Source organism: Salvelinus sp. IW2-2015, linkage group LG22 (genome assembly GCF_002910315.2).
Source record: "Salvelinus sp. IW2-2015 linkage group LG22, ASM291031v2, whole genome shotgun sequence".
NCBI classification, from domain to species: domain Eukaryota; kingdom Metazoa; phylum Chordata; class Actinopteri; order Salmoniformes; family Salmonidae; genus Salvelinus; species Salvelinus sp. IW2-2015.
This window is the reverse complement of record NC_036862.1, coordinates 3085514-3106462: the sequence shown is the minus strand read 5'-3', so window position 1 is coordinate 3106462 and position 20949 is coordinate 3085514. Positions and strand designations below refer to the sequence as shown.

Here is a 20949-nt window from a genome sequence, read left to right as displayed (position 1 = left end):
TATAGACTGTTATGCTAAAAGAAATGTCCACCACTGATGTCTTGTTTAAATTTAGTTTGCATATGTCATGTTTATTGAGTGTGGTCTATATTGTGGTTGTATTGTGGTTCACGTTACTTGTAACATGTCATTGTTCCTCAAAAGGTGCCAACTAACAAGTCTGGGAACTCCTTAAAGAAACCCCCAGAGAACACAAAGTCTGGATCTGTAAAGAAGGACAAGCCTGTTAGCAAAGACAACGGTACGGAACCCTTGTACTAGCCACAGAGTGTGTGCGTGCGTATGTGTGCATGCATGCAGACTACTGGTGTGTGTGTGTGCTCGTGCTTCGGGGACGTGTGGGGCTGTATCTCAAATGTTTTAATTGGCTTCCTGTCCTCAGCTCCTTTCTCTCAGTCATAACCACGAAGTGCTTGATGAATGAGAGCCATGTGGTGGAATGTTATCCATCCTTTATAGCTTCTAGTGCTTTAGTAGAAAAGGAGAACGTTAAGGAGTATTGAGACAGAGGACAATGCATTATGTCTGCAAAACCGTCCTCACAAAGCCACGAGCAAAGTTGACCAAAATAACCATCACACTTGTAATACACAAGACAGCATTTAATACACAACTTGTTTATTATGTAAATAATTGTCGTCCTGTCATGGACATATGAGTGAAGTTCATAATTGTTTCCACAATTAGTACCGGTATGAACGCTTTTCCGCAGAGTTCAGTGCTATTCTGCCAATTAGAAAATGTCACCCACCATAACCTCGTCCCCAGCTGCTAGGTGGGCGGAAGTGTCTGGGAACGAGATTCCACCCAGCGCAACCTCTCTCAATCAACCTCCCTCCCTCCTTGTCCCCCAGGCCAGCTGATGCAGGTGGAGGAGCGTGGGCGGGGCTCAGTTCCCTGGTCTGTGTACGGCGTCTACATCCAGGCCTCGGGTGGAGCGCTGGTTTTCCTCCTAATCCTGGCCCTCTTCGTCCTCAACGTGGGCAGCACGGCCTTCAGCAACTGGTGGCTCAGCTACTGGATCAAGCAGGGCAGCGGGGTGAGTGGCACAGGTGGCATTGGGTGGCAGGGTTTGCATCGAGTGGTAGGGTTGGGGGAGGGTCAATGTAATTTCAGTGTAGTTGTCGATTCTGGAAGCGAATTAGATTTGAGAGTAGAAAATCTGACTGGAAAGTGAATGGCACTTTTGAATTTCAATGAATCCATTTTATATACTCAGAGTTGGAACATTTAAAAAACATAAGTGTTGATTTGGAAAATAAACTTTATTGTTTACAACGGTGTTGCCTTTGATCCGTCTTATTTAGTTTAGATTTATTTTTAAATCGATATGACAGTGATGTGAATCTCTGTTCCGGATCACAGTTTTCCCCAATGCCGTTGGTTGTGGGTCAATTCCTTTTCTATTCAGTCAATTTAGGAGATTCATTGGAATTCCATTTTAAGAATTGGAAAGAGAATGTGTTGACAAATCCAATCTTAAAGAGAGAACCTGATTACTTACCGAGATTCGTTTTTTAGACCTTGTTTACGCCTCAACCTTTTGGGGGGGGTAAGTTCAACATTCTGGAAAACTGCCAGAAAAGTACAAACTGAACTTGTCTTTGTTAGAAACTGTAATGACAATAACTCAGGAGTAGTAGTCGTTAAACTCCCCAACACTAGTAACTGACAGTTTTCACACACTAGTGTTGGTGTGTGAGTGATATATGGACATAAGCTACTCAACTAATCAGTGGTGAGAGCAGGTGTAAGGGGAGCGGTATACTTAAATATTGAATGTGTAAATTTGATCTTGATCATTGACTGTGTGTGTGTGCGGTGTTGCTGGGGGGTTAGATTTAGTATATTCTTATCTGTGTACACTACCAGTCAAAAGTTTGGACACACCTACTCATTCCAGGGTTTTTCTTTATTTTTACTATTTTCTACATTGTAGAATAATAGTGAAGACATCAAAACTATGAAATAACACATATGGAATCATGTAGTAACCAAAAAAGTGTGGAACAAATCAAAATATATTTGAGATTCTTCAAAGTAGCCACCCTTTGCCTTGATGACAGCTTTGCACACTCTTGGCATTCTCAACCAGCTTCACCTGGAATGCTTTTCCAACAGTCTTGAAGGAGTTCCCACATATGCTGAGCACTTGTTGGCTGCTGTTCCTTCACTCTGCGGTCCAACTCATCCCAAACCATCTCAATTGGGTTGACGTCAGTTGATTGTGGAGGCCAGGTCATCTGATGCAGCACTCCATCACTCTCTGAGGAGACAGACTGTTTACCTTGCCCTTTGAACTGAATAACAGCTCGCTGGATGGGAAACTTAAGGGTCAGTAGACAAACTGCTCTTCCAAGGACTTCCCAATGGCTCTACCAGAGCCCCTCCCCCATGCATTCACCTGCCAGAGAGAGAGGCTGTTAGAGCAATTCATTTGTTTCATATAATGCTTTTCCAGATGCTCCTCTAACCATTGTCATTCAGTGCTTTTAGGGGTTAAGGGCCTTTCAAAGGCACAACAGCAGAAGATACCTGGGGTCAAAAAGAAGCCATTAGCCTGGGCCTCCCAAGTGGAGCAGCAGTCTAAGGCACTGCATTGCGGTGCTAGAGGCGTCACTACAGACCCGGTTTCGATCCTGGGATGTGCCGCAGCCGGCCGTGACCAGGAGACCCATTAGGCGCCGCACAATTGGCCCAGTGTCGTCCGGGTTAGGGGAGGGTTTGGCCCGGCCGGGATGTCCTTGTCCCATTGCGCACTAGCAACCCCTGTGGCGGGCTGGGCGCATGCACACTGACATGGGCGCCAGTTGTACAGTGTTTTCTCCGACACATTGGTGCGGCTGTCTTCCGGGTTAAGCGAGCAGTGTGTCAAGAAGCAGTGTGGCAGGGTCGTGTTTTGGAGGACGCATGGCTCTCGACCTTCGCCTCTCCCGAGTCCGTATGGGAGTTGCCGCGATGGGACAAGACTGTAACTACCAATTGGATATCACGAAATTGGAGAGAAAAACAGGGTAAAAAATAACAAAAAAAAGCCTTCTTGTCGCCAGGTCAACTCCCACCTTTATTGACTGACCTGGGATTTGAACCATCAACCACCCCTCAGAATACTCCCTTATCTGAGTATTGAATATGTTGTCCTGTGTGTGTGTAGAATACCACAGTGTTGGTGGGGAACAGTTCGGTGGTGAGCGAAAGCATGAGGGACAACCCCCTGATGCAGCACTACGCTGGAGTCTACGCCTCGTCTATGGGTGTCATGCTGCTGCTCAAACTCCTGCGCGGCATCATATTTGTCAAGGTAAAGGATAAGATAAGCATTTCACTGTAAGGTCTACTACACCTGTTGTATTCGGCGCATGTGACACATAAAATTTGATTTGATTTTGTTGTGCTTGTTCTGTCTGGTATTGTGTGTTTGTGTATAACCCCAGAGAGATTACGCCAAAGGACTGACGGATGAATCTTAGTAAACTTAACTACTTAACTAAAATAGATCATGTATAAAGTACACTGAACAAAAATATAAACGCAACATGCAACAATTTCAAAGATTTGACTGAGTTACAGTTCATTTAAGGAAATCAGTCAATTGAAATAAATTCATTAGGCCCCTATCATCTATAGATTTCACATGACTGGGCATAATATGCATCTGTTGTTTTTTTTTAAAGGTAGGGGCATGGATCAGAAAACCACTCAGTATCTGGTGTGACCACCATTTGCCTCATGCAGCATATCCTTCGCATAGAGTTGATCAGGCTGTTGATTTATGGTCTGTGGAATGTTGTCCCACTCTTCAATGGCTGTGCGAAGTTGCTGGATTTTAACGGGAACTGGAACACACTACTGTACACGTTGATCCAGAGCATCCCAAACATGTTCAATGGGTGACATGTCAGGTGGGTATGCAGGCCAAGAACGGGGATATTTTCAGCTTCCAGGARTTGTGTACAGATCCTTGCGACACAGGGCCGTGTATTATCATGCTGAAACATGAGGTGATGGCGGTGGATGAATGGCACGACAATGGGCCTTAGGATCTCGTCACGGTATCTCTGTGCATTCAAATTGCCATTGATGAAATGCAATTGTGTTCGTTGTCTGTAGCTTATGCCTGCCCATACCGTAACCCCACCATGGGGCACTCTGTTCACAATGTTGACATCAGCAAACCGCTTGCCCACACGACACCATACGCGTGATCTGCGGTTCTGAGGCCGGTTGGACGTACTGCCAAATTCTCTAAAATGACGAAGGCGTCTTATGGTATAGAAATTAACATTATCTGGCAACAACTCTGGTGGACATTCCTGCAGTCAGCATGCCAATTGCAGACTCCCTCAAAACTTGAGACATCTGTGACATTGTGTTGTGTGACAAAACTACACATTTTAGAGTGGCCTTTTATTGTCCCCAGCTTCTTGATATGCCACACCTGTCAGGTGGAAGGATTATCTTGTCAAATAATACATTCTCACTAACAGGGATATAAACAAATGTGTGCACAAAATTTGAGAGAAATAAGCTTTTTGTGCGTATGGATCTTTTATTTCAGCTCATGAAACATGAGACCAACACTTTACATGCTACGTTTATATTTCTGTTCAGTGGAGTATGGTCACATCTGTCTAAAACATTTGAGCTATGTGATATAGAAAAAGTTTGCTTTAAAAATCCCAAAATAGAATGACTACTATTATTGTACCCTCAGGGCACTTTGAAAGCTTCGTCYAGACTGCACGAGGAGCTCTTCAGGAAAATTCTCCGCAGCCCCATGAAGTTCTTTGACACCACGCCCACTGGACGGATCCTCAACCGCTTCTCTAAAGACATGGACGAGGGTATGGACCACCTGGAGCAGTCAATGTCAACAGCGAAGAGGTGACTCCGGGATGCTGGCCTTCTAGGCAGAGTTGCAAAGAAAAAGCCATATCTCAGACTGGCCAATAAAAAGAAAAGATGGGCAAAAGAACACTGGACAGAGGGCCAGCTAGAAGGCAGAAGGCTGTCTAGAAGGCCAGCATCCCGGAGTCACCTCTTCACTGTTGACGTTGAGACTGGTGTTTTGAGGGTACTATTTAATGAAGCTGCCAGTTGAGGACTTGTGAGGCGTCTGTTTCTCAAACTAGACACTCTAATGTTCTTGTCCTCTCGCTCAGTTGTGCACCGGGGCCTCCCACCCCTTTTTCTACCCAATTCCGTGATATCCAATTGGTAGTTAGTCTTGTCTCATCGCTGCAACACCCCTATGGACTCGGAAGAGACGACGGTCGAGAGCGTCCTCCGAAACATGACCCTGCCAAGCACGCACTGCTTCTTGATACACTGCCTGCTTAACCCGGGAGCCATCCACACCAATGTGTCGGAAGAAACACCATCTCGTGGGTCTCCCAGTCACGACTGGCTGTGACACTCCAGAGGCCTGCCTAGGCCTACTTCTATGCGTAATTAAGTGCATGTCCTTACTCAAGTTTGATTGGAGCGCTCCAAACCAAAGACAATTAATAAATTGACAACTCGTAAATGGGATGAAATAAACAAACTCTTTGCTCACGAGTGTAGCCTAGGTTGTGCGCTCTGCAAACAACGTGTCCACTCCAACGGTAAGACTGTAATAATAATATATTGAAATTACCGCAACAAACATTGTAATTCGAAATTATGGGATGCAGTTAATACAGGTAATGAGTGGAGAACAGGAGGGCTTCTTAAAGAAAAACTAACAGGTCTGTGAGAGCCGGAATTCTTACTGGTTGGTAGATGATCAAATACTTATGTCATGCAATAAAATGCAAATTAATTACTTAAAAATCATACAATGTGATTTTCTGGATTTTTGTTTTAGATTCCGTCTCTCACAGTTGAAGTGTACCTATGATAAAAAATTACAGACCTCTACATGCTTTGTAAGTAGGAAAACCTGCAAAATCGGCAGTGTATCAAATACTTGTTCTCCCCACTGTATATATTTTTTTATATTTGCCACTGCTCGACTAAAAAATCTTGGGCGACTAACAGCCTATCAGGCAAACAATCGACCAATTGATTAAATGGGGTCAGCCCTAATTTGCCAACACATGGCTAACAGATGCTCTTAGGGAAAATGTTTTTGGAGTTACCTTTCTAGCTAATAGGCTAGAGGCATGTTATTCATTTATTTTGTCCCTGGGCAAGAAAAGGTTGAAAACCCCTGGTCTACAGGAACAGCTAGCATGCTAGCTATTCCCATAGACTTCCAGTCATTGCGTTGACGCTAGTTAGCATTTCCACTAATTCTAATTGGCAACTTCCTTCAAACTGCACGCAGAGACGTACAAATGTTATCCATGAGTTCATCTGACTCTGGGGAAGTAGATAAAATCCCAAACTATAACTTTAACATGAAGTTAAAGGACATATTGTTCTTGTGCATTATTATTGTACTGTAACAATGTATATGAACAGATTGTTCCTTACAGAGCAATTTCCTACTGACTTTGTAACAGTAATGATAGTAATGAAGTTGAGTGTTTTTAGTGATTACACAAGTGGAATAAGTAATAGTCACTGAACTATCTGTCTTCTTGTCTTTTCTCTCTCTCCCCCCGCTTCCTCCCTCCCAGTGGACACGCGGCTGCCGTTCCAGGCAGAGATGTTCATCCAGAATGTCATCCTGGTCTTCTTCTGCCTGGGCGTGATCGGCAGCATCTTCCCCTGGTTCCTAGTGGCTGTGGGCCCCCTGGTGCTGCTCTTCACCATGCTCCACATGGTGTCGCGCGTGTTCATCCGAGAGCTCAAGCGCCTGGACAACGTCACCCAGTCGCCCTTCATCTCGCACATCACCTCCAGCATCCAGGGCCTCTCCACCATCCACGCCTACAACAGGGGCCACGAGTTCCTGGACAGGTGAGCTGTCGACGTGTATGGTGAAGTTGCCTCTAGACACTAATCTTGGATCAGTTTAACATTTTTTCCACTAATTGTTAAAGGGATAGTTTGGGATTTTGGCAATGAAGCCCTTTATCTACAGTACTTTGCCAGAGTCAGATGATGTGGATACCATTTTTATTTATCTGCATCCAGTATGAACGAAGTTGGAGGTAGTTTCAAGAGCCAATGCTAACTAGCTTAGCTCAAAGACTGGAAGTCTTTGGGTACAGCTAGCATTCCTAATGCTAGTTCACATTGGGTTGCTAAACTAAATAACTTCATACCAGAGATGTTGAGTCACATGACTTGGACTCTGATACTACTCGAGTCACACATTTTGAGACCTGAAACTTTGACTTTGCGAAAAGAAAAAGCACATGCCACTCGACTTTGACTTGAGCATCTATGACTCGGGACTTAACTTGAACTTGAGCTGTATGACTCGAGACTCGGGAGACTTGTTTAGATTTCCCCATCCCAAAAGGGCATCACCTTCCATTCATCCTCTTGCAGCACCTTCTGTTATTAGCCAACCAACTTCCACAGACTTCAACGAGGATCCAGTGGGCAGGGGGGGCCAACAACAACAACACTCGACTCTAATTGGAGATTTTTAGCTAAAGTGAGGTAATGTTCTCGAACTTGCTAGCTTGCAATGGGTCCCCCCTATCATTTGTGTCTGAAGTGGACAGCAAGTTCAGATTTTTGTTTTTAACATCCCTATGTATCAAATCAAGCTTTATTTATTCAGCACATTTCAGACATGGTAATTTCCAATAAAGTTGCATTCATCAAGGACTCGTCAAGTCAATTAGTCTTCAGCACAAGGGAGGAGGTTTGGGTGCAAAAGAGAATGTGTAGCAAGACTGCTCCTGATGAAGTTCTCGGAGGCTATTTCTGGGCATTCACCCAAGAAAGTGAATGTTCTATCCTGGGTATTATCTGCTAACACACACACACAAAAAAAGTGGGATGGATGCCAGAAAAGCCACTACAAACACTAAACAATAMATTAATTGCACTATAACGGTGACAAACGGTGCCGACAAACTGTTAGGGCTTACATATAGCTGTCGCAACAGTAGTCCCAACACATTTACATTTACATTACATTTAAGTCATTTAGCAGACGCTCTTATCCAGAGCGACTTACAAATTGGTGCATTCACCTTATGATATCCAGTGGAACAACCACTTTACAATAGTGCATCTAACTCTTTTAAGGGGGGGGGGTTAGAAGGATTACTTTATCCTATCCTAGGTATTCCTTAAAGAGGTGGGGTTTCAGGTGTCTCCGGAAGGTGGTGATTGACTCCGCTGACCTGGCGTCGTGAGGGAGTTTGTTCCACATTGGGGTGCCAGAGCAGCGAACAGTTTTGACTGGGCTGAGCGGGAACTGTACTTCCTCAGAGTAGGGAGGCGAGCAGGCCAGAGGATGAATGCAGGTGCCCTTGTTTGGGTGTAGGGCCTGATCAGAACCTGAAGGTACGGAGCCGTTCCCCTCACAGCTCCGTAGCAGCACCATGGTCTTGTAGCGGATGCGAGCTTCAACTGGAAGCCAGTGGAGAGAGCGGAGGGGCGGGGTGACGTGAGAGAACTTGGGAAGTTGAACACCAGACGGGCGCGGCGTTCTGGATGAGTTGTAGGGGTTTAATGGCACAGGCAGGGAGCCCAGCCAACAGCGAGTTGCAGTAATCCAGACGGGAGATGACAAGTGCCTGATTAGGACCTGCGCCGCTTCCTGCGTGAGGCAGGGTCGTACTCTGCGAATGTTGTAGAGCATGAACCTACAGGAACGGGTCACGCCTTGATGTTAGTTGAGAACGACAGGGTGTTGTCCAGGATCACGCCAAGGTTCTTAGCACTCTGGGAGGAGGACAACAATGGAGTTGTCAACCGTGATGGCGAGATCATGGAACGGGCAGTCCTTCCCCGGAGGAAGAGCAGCTCAGTCTTCCGAGGTTCAGCTTGAGTGGTGATCCGTCATCCACACTGATATGTCTGCCAGACATGCAGAGATGCGATTCACCACCTGGTATCAGAGGGGGAAAGGAGAAGATTAATTGTGTGTCGTCTGCATAGCAATGATAGGAGAGACCATGTGAGGATAATGACAGAGCCAAGTGACTTGGGTATAGCGAGAATAGGAGAGGCCTAGAACAGAGCCCTGGGGGACACCAGTGTGAGAGCACGTGGTGCGGAGACAGATTCTCGCCACGCCACCTGTAGGAGCGACCTGTCAGTAGGACGCAATCCAAGCGTGGGCCGCGCCGGAGATGCCCAGCTCGGAGAGGGTGGAAGGAGGATCTGATGGTTCACAGTATCAAAGGCAGCCGATAGGTCTAGAAGGATGAGAGCAGAGGAGAGAGAGTTAGCTTAGCAGGCGGAGCGCCTCCGTGACACAGAGAAGAGCAGTCTCAGTTGAATGACTAGTCTTGAAACCTGACTGATTTGGATCAAGAAGGTCATTCTGAGAGAGATAGCAGGAGAGCTGGMCACCTTACCTCTGCTACACCTGGCTATCAGCGGAGCCTTGTCTGGCAGTGAAACCGTTCATTCAGCCTCATTTACTGTCTATTAAAAAAACATAGCTGATATGGCTGACTTGCTTAAACAAATGTGGTTTCTACTGACAATTGAGATGTACAAACTATGGCATAAGGGGACGACAAGCGACAATCCGTAATTTCGATTAAGACAATGAGCGACGACGGACGTAGTCAATATAACTTTGTTCAGCACTTTTGAAATGTACAGCAACAGAATTCAGAACATGGGCTGTTCTTACAATGTTCTCCCTGTTAACCAAGTCAGAACCATTGGATAAATAAAAGGGGCATATAAGCAGACAATGAAAGCTCTTACAATATTCAATGATTATCTTTCTCTAAAACAGGTTATAGGCTACATGTGCACCACCAAGTCAGAACAGTAAGAGGTGAAAATAGACCAAATTAATAGGGTGAGGCACATTGAACGCTGTTTGGGTCTTTGCGTGTCTCAAAAGATATGTCAAATAACACTATTTGACGCGTTAAATAAGCTTTTAATTTGACACATCAAATAACACAATTCTATTATAGAATGTTGTATGTGCTGAATTTGCAAGTGCAAGCCAAGTGCCACCACTACTATCAGTAGCACTGGTCAAAGCGGAACAAAAAAAAGTCTGCAAACTAGCACACACCGGCCACAAACGATTCACAATATCACGTTGGTGAAAATAGACCCAATTATTAGGGTGAGGCACATGGGCTACTAACACAACATACACTTAGTATTACTTTCTTAGCTACAGTATACATATCTCCCTGGCATATTGTATCATTTTTACAGCAGCATAACGTTATAAGACTTTTTTGGACTCACCTTGTGCTGTGCTCACTCAAAACAGGAAGGTGGAGTGGCGGTCCTTTGTGGGCAAACTTTGTCATCAAAGTCTGACATTCTCTGGATTTATGGTGGGAACTCTGGGGGGGGGGGACACACAGCTACTCCACTGAATAGCAGGCTAATGTTACTGATTGCTTTGCAATGCTTGCAGTTAGCCACTGATACCTTCCAAACCACTCATTCTTACATTTTCGATTTCCAACTTGTTGTGTAATATTAATGTCCAATAGCCGATGAGTACCGATACGTTTTATCTATAATTTCTCTTCATTATTTCTCTTCATATGACAAGGATTAAAAAGTATTTGCCAGTAGATTGTTGACATGATTCATGATGATGACTGCAAGCTAAGATTTTGAAGGTAAGACGTTGACATGATCAGTCCAATCAAAGGTACTATACATATAACATGATTTGACGTCATTTTATCTGTGGCCAATGACCTTGAGCCTTCTTGGAAGGACTCTTCTAATGTAACTCTATGGAGGGACCCAAATGTAACAGTGAAATGGCTGAAATGTTCGATGTCTACTCTTACTAAGGACTTACACTTGGCCTGTGACGTAGTGTCCCCATGAGTGACAGAACACTGAGCCAATCACGGCGCAATGTTCCCATTTCCTGCTGGCTTGCCCCACCACTACAGAAAGCACTGAGCTAGGCTGAAACACCTGCATTTTGGAGCTGCTTTACTCAAGAAAACAAAAACGAGACCATGGTTGTATGCAGCTTTATTAACTTAATGATATATATTTTTAAACATTGTTTGCAAACTGATATGTGACACGTATTAATGCCAAAATAACATCCAAAATAGGCAAGTGTAAAGTGTGCTCGCCATCTGGTCTTGGTCAGTACCCATACTGCAGCATTCTGTATGTTTTGCAGTTGACCAATGTCTTTCTTGGTTAGAACAGACAGGAGATCATTACAGTAGTCAAGCCTGCTTGTAATGAAAGCATGGACGAGTCTCTCTGTATCAGCCTGAGAGAGAAACGGCAGCACCGTGGCAATGTTCCTCAGGTGGTAAAAAGCTGTTTTGGTCACGTTCCTAATGTGTGATTTGAAATTGAGTTCAGAATCTAAAATAACACCTAGGTTTTTTTTTACCTGTAGGCATACTGTTAAAACGTTTTTAAATAGAAATGTATCTAAATACATAAAGACAAATGACCTACTGAATAATATTAGGTTTCTTAAATATGAATTCAACCAAAAAATATGGTGAGATGATAAAATCTCCATCATATAACAAAATGTTGCAATTTCTTTGTTTGAAAGGTATTTTCTAGCTTTGAATACCAGAAGAGTGAGATGATCAGCTGTACAACACAAACCATCCACAGCAAAAAGCTATCACCAATTCCATAATGTCAGACCTGATTGTGGATTGCAACATGCCCCTGTCCATAATTGAACACGAGCTTTAGTCACTTTTTGTTAGTGGTTGATAGCAAATACGCCCAGTCTGTCGCAGAGCCATAACCTCCAAGATTGACAACCTGGTTGCCGACTGGCAGACACAACTCAAAGACCAGATGACACAAGCTAACCACGTCTTTGTCACGGTAGACATATGATCTGTCAGAAAGATGAGAGGATTCCTTGGGGTCACCGCCCACTGGATTGAAATGGAGAATGAAGTCCAATCTGCTGGAATGTAATCACTTTAGAGGATCACACACGGGAGCGAATATGCAAGCAGTTTGCAGGCATCTGTGACGAGTAGGGGATCAACCACAAGCTAGATTACATTATGTGACAATGCAGCTAACATGAACTGCATTCACAGTGTGCTTCTTAAGTGAAGAAAAGGCTGTCCATGATGATCACCACCTAGATGATCCAGACATATGGAATAACCTGGAAGTTGAAGAACAGGAGACCATCGACAATACTTTCAGAAAAAATTGTCATCAACAACATTTACAGTGATTTGCACATACATTGCAGCTAGTGGAGGGGGACGGGTTGAAGGAGACTGAAGTTGTCTGTCCAGCTCATTCTAAAGTGTCTAAGATTAGCTCATTGCTCCACACTAGCACCACTTTAACAGAGGTGTTTGGGGGTGTTTGGAGTGAGGGGAACAACTGCTGCATGAACATGTTGGAACACCACTGTATATACATCTGGCCCTTTTTTAGACACTGTGTTAACTAACCTCCAAACGAGCTTCAACGCCATATAAACACTCCTTCCGTGGCCTCCAACTGCTCTTAAATGCTAGTAAAGCGAAACACATGCTCTTCAACCGATCACTGCCCACGCCCGCCCGACTAGCATCACTACTCTGTACGGTTCTGACTTAGAATATGTGGACAACTATAAATACCTAGGTGTCTGGCTAGACTGTAAACTCTCCTTCCAGACTCACATTAAGCATCTCCAATTCAAAGTTAAATCTAGAATCGGCTTTCTATTTCAAAACAAAGCCTCCTTCACTCATGCTGCCAAACATACCCTCGTAAAACTGACTATCCTACCGATCCTCGACTTCGGCAATGTCATTTACAGACAGCCTCCAACACTCTACTCAGCAAATTGGATGCAGTCTATCACAGTGCCATCCGTTTTGTCACCAAAGCCCCATATACTACCCACCACTGCGACCTGTATGCTCTCGTTGGCTGGTCCTCGCTATATATTCATCGCCAAACCCACTGGCTCCAGGTCATCTATAAGTCTTTGCTAGGTAAAGCACCGCCTTATCTCAGCTCACTGGTCACGATAACAACACCCACCCGTAGCACGCGCTCCAGCAGGTATATTTCACTGGTCATCCCCAAAGCCAACACCTCTTTGGCCGCCTTTCCTTCCAGTTCTCTGCTGCCAATGACTGGAACGAATTGCAAAAATCACTGAAGTTGGAGACTTATACCTCCCTCACTAACTTTAAGCGTCAGCTGTCAGAGCAGCTTACCGATCACTGCAGCTGTACACAGCCCATCTGTAAATAGCCCATCCAACCAACTACCTACCTCATCCCCATATTTGTTTTTCTGCTCTTTTGCACACCAGTATTTCTACTTGCACATCCTCATCTGCACATATCACTCCAGTGTAAATAGCTAAATTGTAATTACTTCACCACTATTGGCCTATTTTATTGCCTTACCTCCTTACTTCATTTGCACACACTGTATACAGATCTTTCTATTGTGTTATTGACTGTACGTTTGTTTATCCCATGTGTAACTCTGTCTCGTTGTTTTTGTCGCACTGCTTTGCTTTATCTTGGCCAGGTCGCAGTTGTAAATGAGAACTTGTTCTCAACTGTTCTCAACTGGTTAAATAAAGGTGAAATAAAAAAAATATCTAAAAAAAACTCCACACTAGCACAACTTTTACAGAGGCGTTTGAGGGTGTTTGGAGTGAGGGGGAACTCCTGCTGCAGTGAGCGTGTTGGAACTCCAGACTGAGGCAGGTGACAGCAGTGCTCCCATTACACGACTAGTTGTCGGATGCTTGAAGAGGAGGAGCATAAGGAAGTCCTATTTTCATTGACAGGTGTGGAAACTACTGAAAGAGTTGGCCGACTTTCTTCAGCCTTTTGCAGAAACCACAGACATTACCCAAGCACAGAAGTTGTCACATCCGGTGCGATGGTTCCTTGCATTATTTCCCTACACCATCATCTGGAGATGCAGGAACCACAAGTGAGCTACTGACCTGGTTCATAGTCTCCAGGCATCACTGCACAGGAGATTTCTTTGAATCTTCATCAATGCCAAGATGGCAACCTTCTCAGACCATCAGTCCATCTTCAAGCAGCTTTGCTAGATCCATCCTTTACACTGATGTGCCTGGAACAACACGTTCTGGTGGATGATGGAATTAAGGACAAGGTGACTGAAATGGTGAAAGGTGCGTGTCTTTTTATCATAAGAACAGTCAAAGTTTACCAATATAACTAATACTTAGCTTAATTAATTGAATTTATACAACATTTTAATTTAAATGGTAAACTACTAAAAATAGTAAGACTAACCTTTTTTGTTTCTGTCTTTAAAACATATATATTTTAATTCTGCAAGAGGCTTCAGAGACTGGGCAACCTGTGGATCCAACCACCACTGAGGAGGAGGACTGTTTTCTGGGAGAGGAGTCAGGGGTGTTTTCAGCATATCGCTAAAGACAAAGGAGAGAAGTGTGTGGCCACTCCAGCATCTCAGTTCAGCCACTATCTTGACATTTGCGAAGGACAGAACAAACTCTGGGCTGTTCAGAAACACAATTCTTCCACTGTTGTGGAACTGTGGCGATGTGGGTCTTGGCAGTTCCTGCATCAATTGCTCCTGTGGAGCTTGTGTTCAACCATACTGCTCTGAATGTTGCACTTGTTGTTATTGTATAGTCACAATACAACTTTTTGGATCGTTTTTTGTTGTTGTTGAAAACTTACCAGCCTTAAGACTAAAATGATTGCCATTGGTGCCATTTGTATTGCCTTTCTATCAGTATTAGTAATCAAAAATAAAAAATCTAACATGATCTTTGACTCAAGTTTGTTATATAGTGTACTAGTAGTGTAAGAAAAACAGGAAATAAAAAGAATTGCATTAAAATTGGCATAAAACACTTGAGTTGATTACTCGGAACTCAAAATTAGGGAATTGTGACTTGACTCGACCTGAGCTGTGGAACTTTACTTGAGACTTGCCCATTATTACTTGGGACTTGAATTAAGACTCGAAGGTTAAGACTTGAGACTTGCTTAGGACTTGCAAAATTGTGACTTGGTCCCATCCCTGCTTCATACTGGATGCAGAGACATAAAAATTGTGTCCATGAGTTAATCTGACTCAGGGGAGAAGTTAAAGGTCAGTGTGGGGTGAGTGGAAGCTGATCCTAGATCTGTACTGGAAAACATGCTCCACCAAACCCCTCGGATCAGTCTTGTTAAAGATGCACTATGGAAGTTTAGTCTATAATTGTTCACGTCACATGTTCGCTTGAATGTTGTCTCTGTGGTTCATATATGATGTCATATTATTCCATTTATTATCTCATGAAATCACACAAATCCTTAGTTCTAGGCAAACCGATATGCCTTTGTTCATGAGTATGGGGAGGCTTTACCCTTTCTGTACAGTGAGGTCATTTATGTCTCTTCTGTCCATTTAGGGCATCAGTTTTGGCTCAAGAGCACCCCCAGAGACAAAGTTCCACATAGCCCTTTTTTAAGTATCCTAGTTCCTTGATGACTAAAGCAAGAAACCAAGCATCCAAAAGTTGAACTTTTTCTCAAGGTTCCCGTCTGTCTGTCTGGTTGTGGTCTCCAGGTATCAGGATCTCCTGGATCAGAACCAGGCCCCTTTCTACCTGTTCAGCTGTGCCATGCGCTGGCTGGCCGTGCGGCTGGACGTCATCAGTGTGTCTCTGATCAGCATCACAGCGCTCATGATAGTCCTCATGCATGGCCAGATCCCTACGGCCTACGCCGGCTTGGCCATCTCCTACGCCGTGCAGGTCAGTGCTCCTCCTATTAACAAATCTGTCACTACGGGAGGGGGGAATCTTAACTTTCACTTAAATTCTTTAGATGCTAGCTATCTAAAAATCAATGGGGAATGATGGGGGCATCCATACAATTTTCCCAATTTYATGGCCAAATCAACTGAAATAATGTTCGGTTTGACGTTACTTAAAGGTGATTTGGTCTTTTTCCCCCCCCCCTATTATTTTTTACATTGCACTGATGCCCTTATCACTTTATACACATGATGTGGCTCAGTTGGTAAGCGCTTGGTACCAGCAATGCTTAGGTTGTACGTTAAATTCATGCAGGGATCACATTTACAGTACAGTATGCAGTACATTCACTGTACTGTAAATGGTTTAGGGTAAAAGTGTCTGCTTAAGTGGCAGATATATTATAAAATACATGCTKTTCTCTTACCACCACAGCTCTCCTCTGCCTTCTTCCCATCACTTTTTTCTTCACTTACCGGTATTACTCCCCTTGTCTGTCCCCCTTACTCTCTGTTACTTCCTCTATCATCTCCTCTGTTTCTGTCACTCCACTTTCCCTTCCACTCCTCACTCATCTTTCCCTTGATTGGTTGTTATATATCTAAACAGAGCTGCGTAGATCCATTATATGAAATGACAAATTATATTATACATACTTGGTTAAAAGAGGAGTTACATGGTTACAGTAGTATAGATGACATTAATGCATTTAATTTGATAAATGTCTTATTCCTCTCCCCCTCTTTCTCTCAGCTCACAGGGCTGTTCCAGTTCACAGTCAGACTAGCCTCTGAAACTGAGGCTCGCTTCACTTCTGTGGAGAGAATTCACCACTACATTGAGGTTACTGCACTACAAATACATGGCACTGCACTCTCACTGCATATGTTGTCTCACTACCACTGTGAGCTGCTGCGTGTTTTYGTCATTCTAAAACTAGGAAACCCTAAGAAGACACATCTTATAGCTGAGGCCTAGAGTTTCAGAGTTATTTTTTACTGCACTTTTTTTTAAAGCATTTTGGGCTGCAATGTATACATTTGAAAGGTGCTAAAGAAATGAAGTGCAGTATTATTATTATAATGAACCCTAAAGCGGTCTCTCCTGCCTTCCCCCAGTCTCTAGCGCTGGAGGCCCCGGCCCGCATCAAGAACAAGGCACCCCCGCCAGACTGGCCGCAGGAGGGCGAGGTGGTGTTTGACGGGACGGAGATGAGGTACAGAGACAACTTGCCGCTTGTTCTCAAGAAGGTGTCCTGCACCATCCGTCCCAAGGAGAAGATTGGCATAGTGGGCCGGACGGGCTCAGGTCAGTGGAAACAGTCAGTGAAACATCTCTCGAAGCCGTGCGCTGTTTGATCATGTATCTGAAAATCATACTTATACATAATATAATCTTGTGTTATATATCCAGGACCGAGGTCAATTTCACTTAATTCCTATTGAAACCTACATTTCACATTTTTAAATGTAGTTTTGGCTAGCTCTGTATTTATTTTATGGCTCGCGATTGTTACATCATTCTAATTTTACAGAGTATGTCCCCCCCTGCCCTGCTCTGTCCCCAGGGAAGTCTTCTCTGGGCGTAGCTCTGTTCCGTCTGGTTGAGCCCTGTGGCGGCTCCATCACAATGGACGGCATCAACATCTGTGACATCGGCCTGGCCGACCTCCGCAGCAAGCTGTCCATTATCCCTCAGGAGCCTGTGCTGTTCAGCGGCACAGTCAGGTGGGCACGCCACTCAAAACGCATCACTGTACTATTGTGACTGTAAATGAACACTGTCACTCGCCTGGTGGTCCCAGATGTGGTTGTGTGGTTTTGCTGAGTTGGCACAAGGGATTTTTTCCTTTAGTCCCATCCACTGATAMATGTATTCTGGTGACTGTCGATGTTACTTAAAGTTGTCTTGAAGTTGTCCTTGTCCTGTATCCACCCCCAGATCAAACCTGGACCCTTTTAACCAATACGCCGAGGAGCTGATCTGGGACGCTCTGGAGCGGACACACATGAAGGAGTGTGTGAGTATCCGGAACTCGGTTGTCCAGAGTAAGAGACTACGCGAGAGAGTATGCTCATACTAGATGACTGGTTTTTAGAAAGATGCTTGTGTGCCAGCAGGTGGGGTGGAGTTATGGGCACAGAGACTCAGAAGGGAAGAGGTAACACAGGATGGAGAAATGAGATCCATGTTTAATTTCCTGTCTTTGCTCGGTACTCTCTCCCTCTCTCTGTCCATCCCTCCAGGTGTCTCAGCTGCCCCTGAAGCTGGAGTCAGAGGTGGTGGAGAACGGAGAGAACTTCTCCATGGGAGAGAGACAGCTGCTCTGTGTTGCTAGAGTCCTACTCAGACAGTGCAAGGTACCCTTCAAAATGGGAATTGAGAGAATTGTAATTTTCATGTGTGTTGACGTCCGATCGTTTTCTGGGTAGTCAACCTTGTGGGTAGAAAGAGAACTTTAGTCTTCTATGGTCACAGCACTTTTCTAACTTAGCTCTCGGTGCCCCCTCCCCTCTCAGGTCTTGATCTTGGACGAGGCAACGGCAGCAATGGACTCGGAGACGGATTCTCTGATCCAGGAGACAATCCGCAATGCCTTTCAGGACTGCACCACCCTGACCATAGCCCACCGGCTGCACACCGTACTCAACTGTGACCGCATCATGGTGCTCAACCAGGGACAGGTACACACAACACAAGCTCATCTACTGTACACTCACTCGCCTAGTACTATTTGTGTAGCAGAACTAGCTAGCTAGTGAGTCCAGAAGCTGTGTTGCCCTGTAGCTCAACCTAAGCATGGTTTTTGTAGGTGCAGGAAGCTGTTTTGTGGTCGCAAAGTTGTTTTAAACAAGGGTTCGAATCTCKGGTCGGTCATACAGAGACGGAAAATGAGGTTGCATACATTCACATTTCTTGTCTCTACAACAGGCTAATGGGCTTGGAAGGCTTTTARGTCTTACTAAATCAACATTTATGTAGTGATACCCCATATTTATGCTCCAAGGAATCCCTAAAGCCTTGTTTTGTTTTGTGTTGTCCATTTCATTTAGGTGGTGGAGTTTGACGAGCCGTCCATCCTGCTGGCCAATGAGAACTCTCGATTCTGTTCCATGCTGGCTGCCGTGGAGAACAAGATCTCTGTGAAAGGCTAAAATGGGTACAGGAGGCACAGACGTGCCCTGGAGATGAGGAGAGGGGAGGACGCTCCCAAAGGGGTCCAGCCATCTGACCGCTCCCTCCGTGGTCTCACCCTCTTCCTCTGCTTACCCACCCTGAGTTTACCGCTCAGCCTGTAGAGGGGTGCAGCATCGGACCATGGAATTAGAATTCTACTGTTGCATCATGTCCTTGGTATAAGGCAAGGGCTGCCCTGAGGAGATGCTTGCTCAGAAGCCATTTCAGCTGGAATGGTCAGGGAACCACTGATACTGTACTGTCTTTAGTAATATATAAGAAATAAAGCTTTATGTGTAGCTATATTCATAGCATAACTGGTCTGTTTTATAGAATATATCTATATATACATATATTTACAGTGGTAAAATATGCTTTATTTTCTACTGACTCTGTATGTACAACGTAGTTGTATGAAATGTATTATTGTATATTCACTCGTGTTTTACCATCATTGCTGTCTAACTTTGCTGTTGATTTTTTTTGCGGCTTGAAACATCTGTAATCCTTTCTCTTGTGACTTGAACCCATGAGCCCTTAAACCCTGGACCCTGGCACAAGTGGTGGATCTGTGGGGCCTAGTGGGACATAAGACTACTAGGAGGGAAATGGTGCTGCTCAATGTTTTCACTGGGCAATCAAAAGGACATGCTTCAAGGTAGAAATAACCCTGCTTAAAGGTAGAGGGTATCACCCCTTCTTAAAGGCCTTGTATGTCTACAGCCTAGTCCCTCTCTTAACTCTCTTTCTTCTGACTTTTTATTATCATGATTCTTTTGATTGCTGTTAACTTCAGTTTGTTGTTACTGTTTGTCACAGCCCTTTTGCACTGATGGTGAAGCTACAGGGGGTCGCCAGTGCCATCTGCTGTTGGGGAGGGGAGGTCCTGCGACTGTTCTACATTATTATTATGGTGACATAAAAGATGCCTGTTGAGCACAAGGTCTTTGTGATTTGAACAAGATTGCATTCTCTTTGCCCTGACCCAGTGAATCTTTATGTGTGTGCTTAAATGTGTTGTCGGTCCACTCATTGACACTGTTTGGACCAGAACCACACAGATTATAACACTCCTGCACTGGGTGTAGTAGGGAACCTCTATCCTGTCTTTGCAGTATTGAGGTGATGCTCATACTGTAACTACGAATAACCTCGGCAAGCCTTGCAGAATGTGTGTCGTTCTGTCATTTCTATTACTTTTTATAGCCTTAGCATGACTTCATTATTGCCTTGTTAACAGGGTAGGATGAAGTGGAAAGGGATCGCTTTTAAATATTCTGTCAATAAAACTATTTTAGGTTTACCTGTGTGTTCTTTGTCAGTGTTGTTGATGGGTGTGGGAGAAAGGGAGAATTTCTTTCTTTTTTCAAGTGGCAGCAACATGCTTAATTGGAAGAACAACTTACATTTGAATATTACAATTGGCAATACTAACTTAAACACAAACAGAAGATCTTGGCAATGAAAGTGAAAAAAGGGGGGTGTGGGAGAGGGGGTGGTAGGCTATGATTGTTCTCAAAGGAGAACATGAGACACATGTTATACAATCAGAGGCGAAGACACAGCTGGGTCTGGTGGGTCACCGGCCCTGCCAGATTGAATAATGGCCCAACCAATCAGGCAGTCAATTAAAAAAAAATATATATGTATTTTTATATATATATATGTATATATGTATGTATGTGTGTGTGTGTGTATATATATATATATATATAAATATATATATATANTGTTTACAAGTGCCAGCAACATGCTGAATTGGGAATACAATTTACATTTGAATATTGAAATTTGCAATACTTAAACAAAGAATATCTGGGAATGTGGGAGAGGGGTGTTAGGCTATGCTTGATGAAGGGAGAACATAAGATATACAATAAGAGGCGAAGCCAGGTCCTGCCAGATTGAATACTGGCCTACCCAATCAGGGGGTCTTAAAATAAATATATTGACACAGTAACAGTTAAAAGTTTGGACACACCTACTCAAGTTTT

The 20949-nt window shown here is 44.1% G+C and overlaps 1 protein-coding gene across 1 annotated transcript in view; it reads left to right on the top strand.

Moving 5' to 3' along the window:
- The window catches only part of LOC111982595 (ATP-binding cassette sub-family C member 5-like), a 51149-nt gene extending 31690 nt beyond the window's left edge, over positions 1-19459 (top strand). The window contains 13 exon segments of the mRNA XM_024014181.3: positions 145-241; positions 855-1039; positions 3155-3301; positions 4715-4844; positions 6606-6888; positions 15589-15775; positions 16532-16621; positions 16897-17086; positions 17346-17505; positions 17720-17798; positions 18025-18138; positions 18298-18462; positions 18832-19459. Of these exon segments, the coding sequence (XP_023869949.1) occupies positions 145-241; positions 855-1039; positions 3155-3301; positions 4715-4844; positions 6606-6888; positions 15589-15775; positions 16532-16621; positions 16897-17086; positions 17346-17505; positions 17720-17798; positions 18025-18138; positions 18298-18462; positions 18832-18933 (1929 nt within the window). The 3' untranslated portion in view covers positions 18934-19459.
- The last annotated feature ends 1490 nt before the right edge of the window (positions 19460-20949 follow it).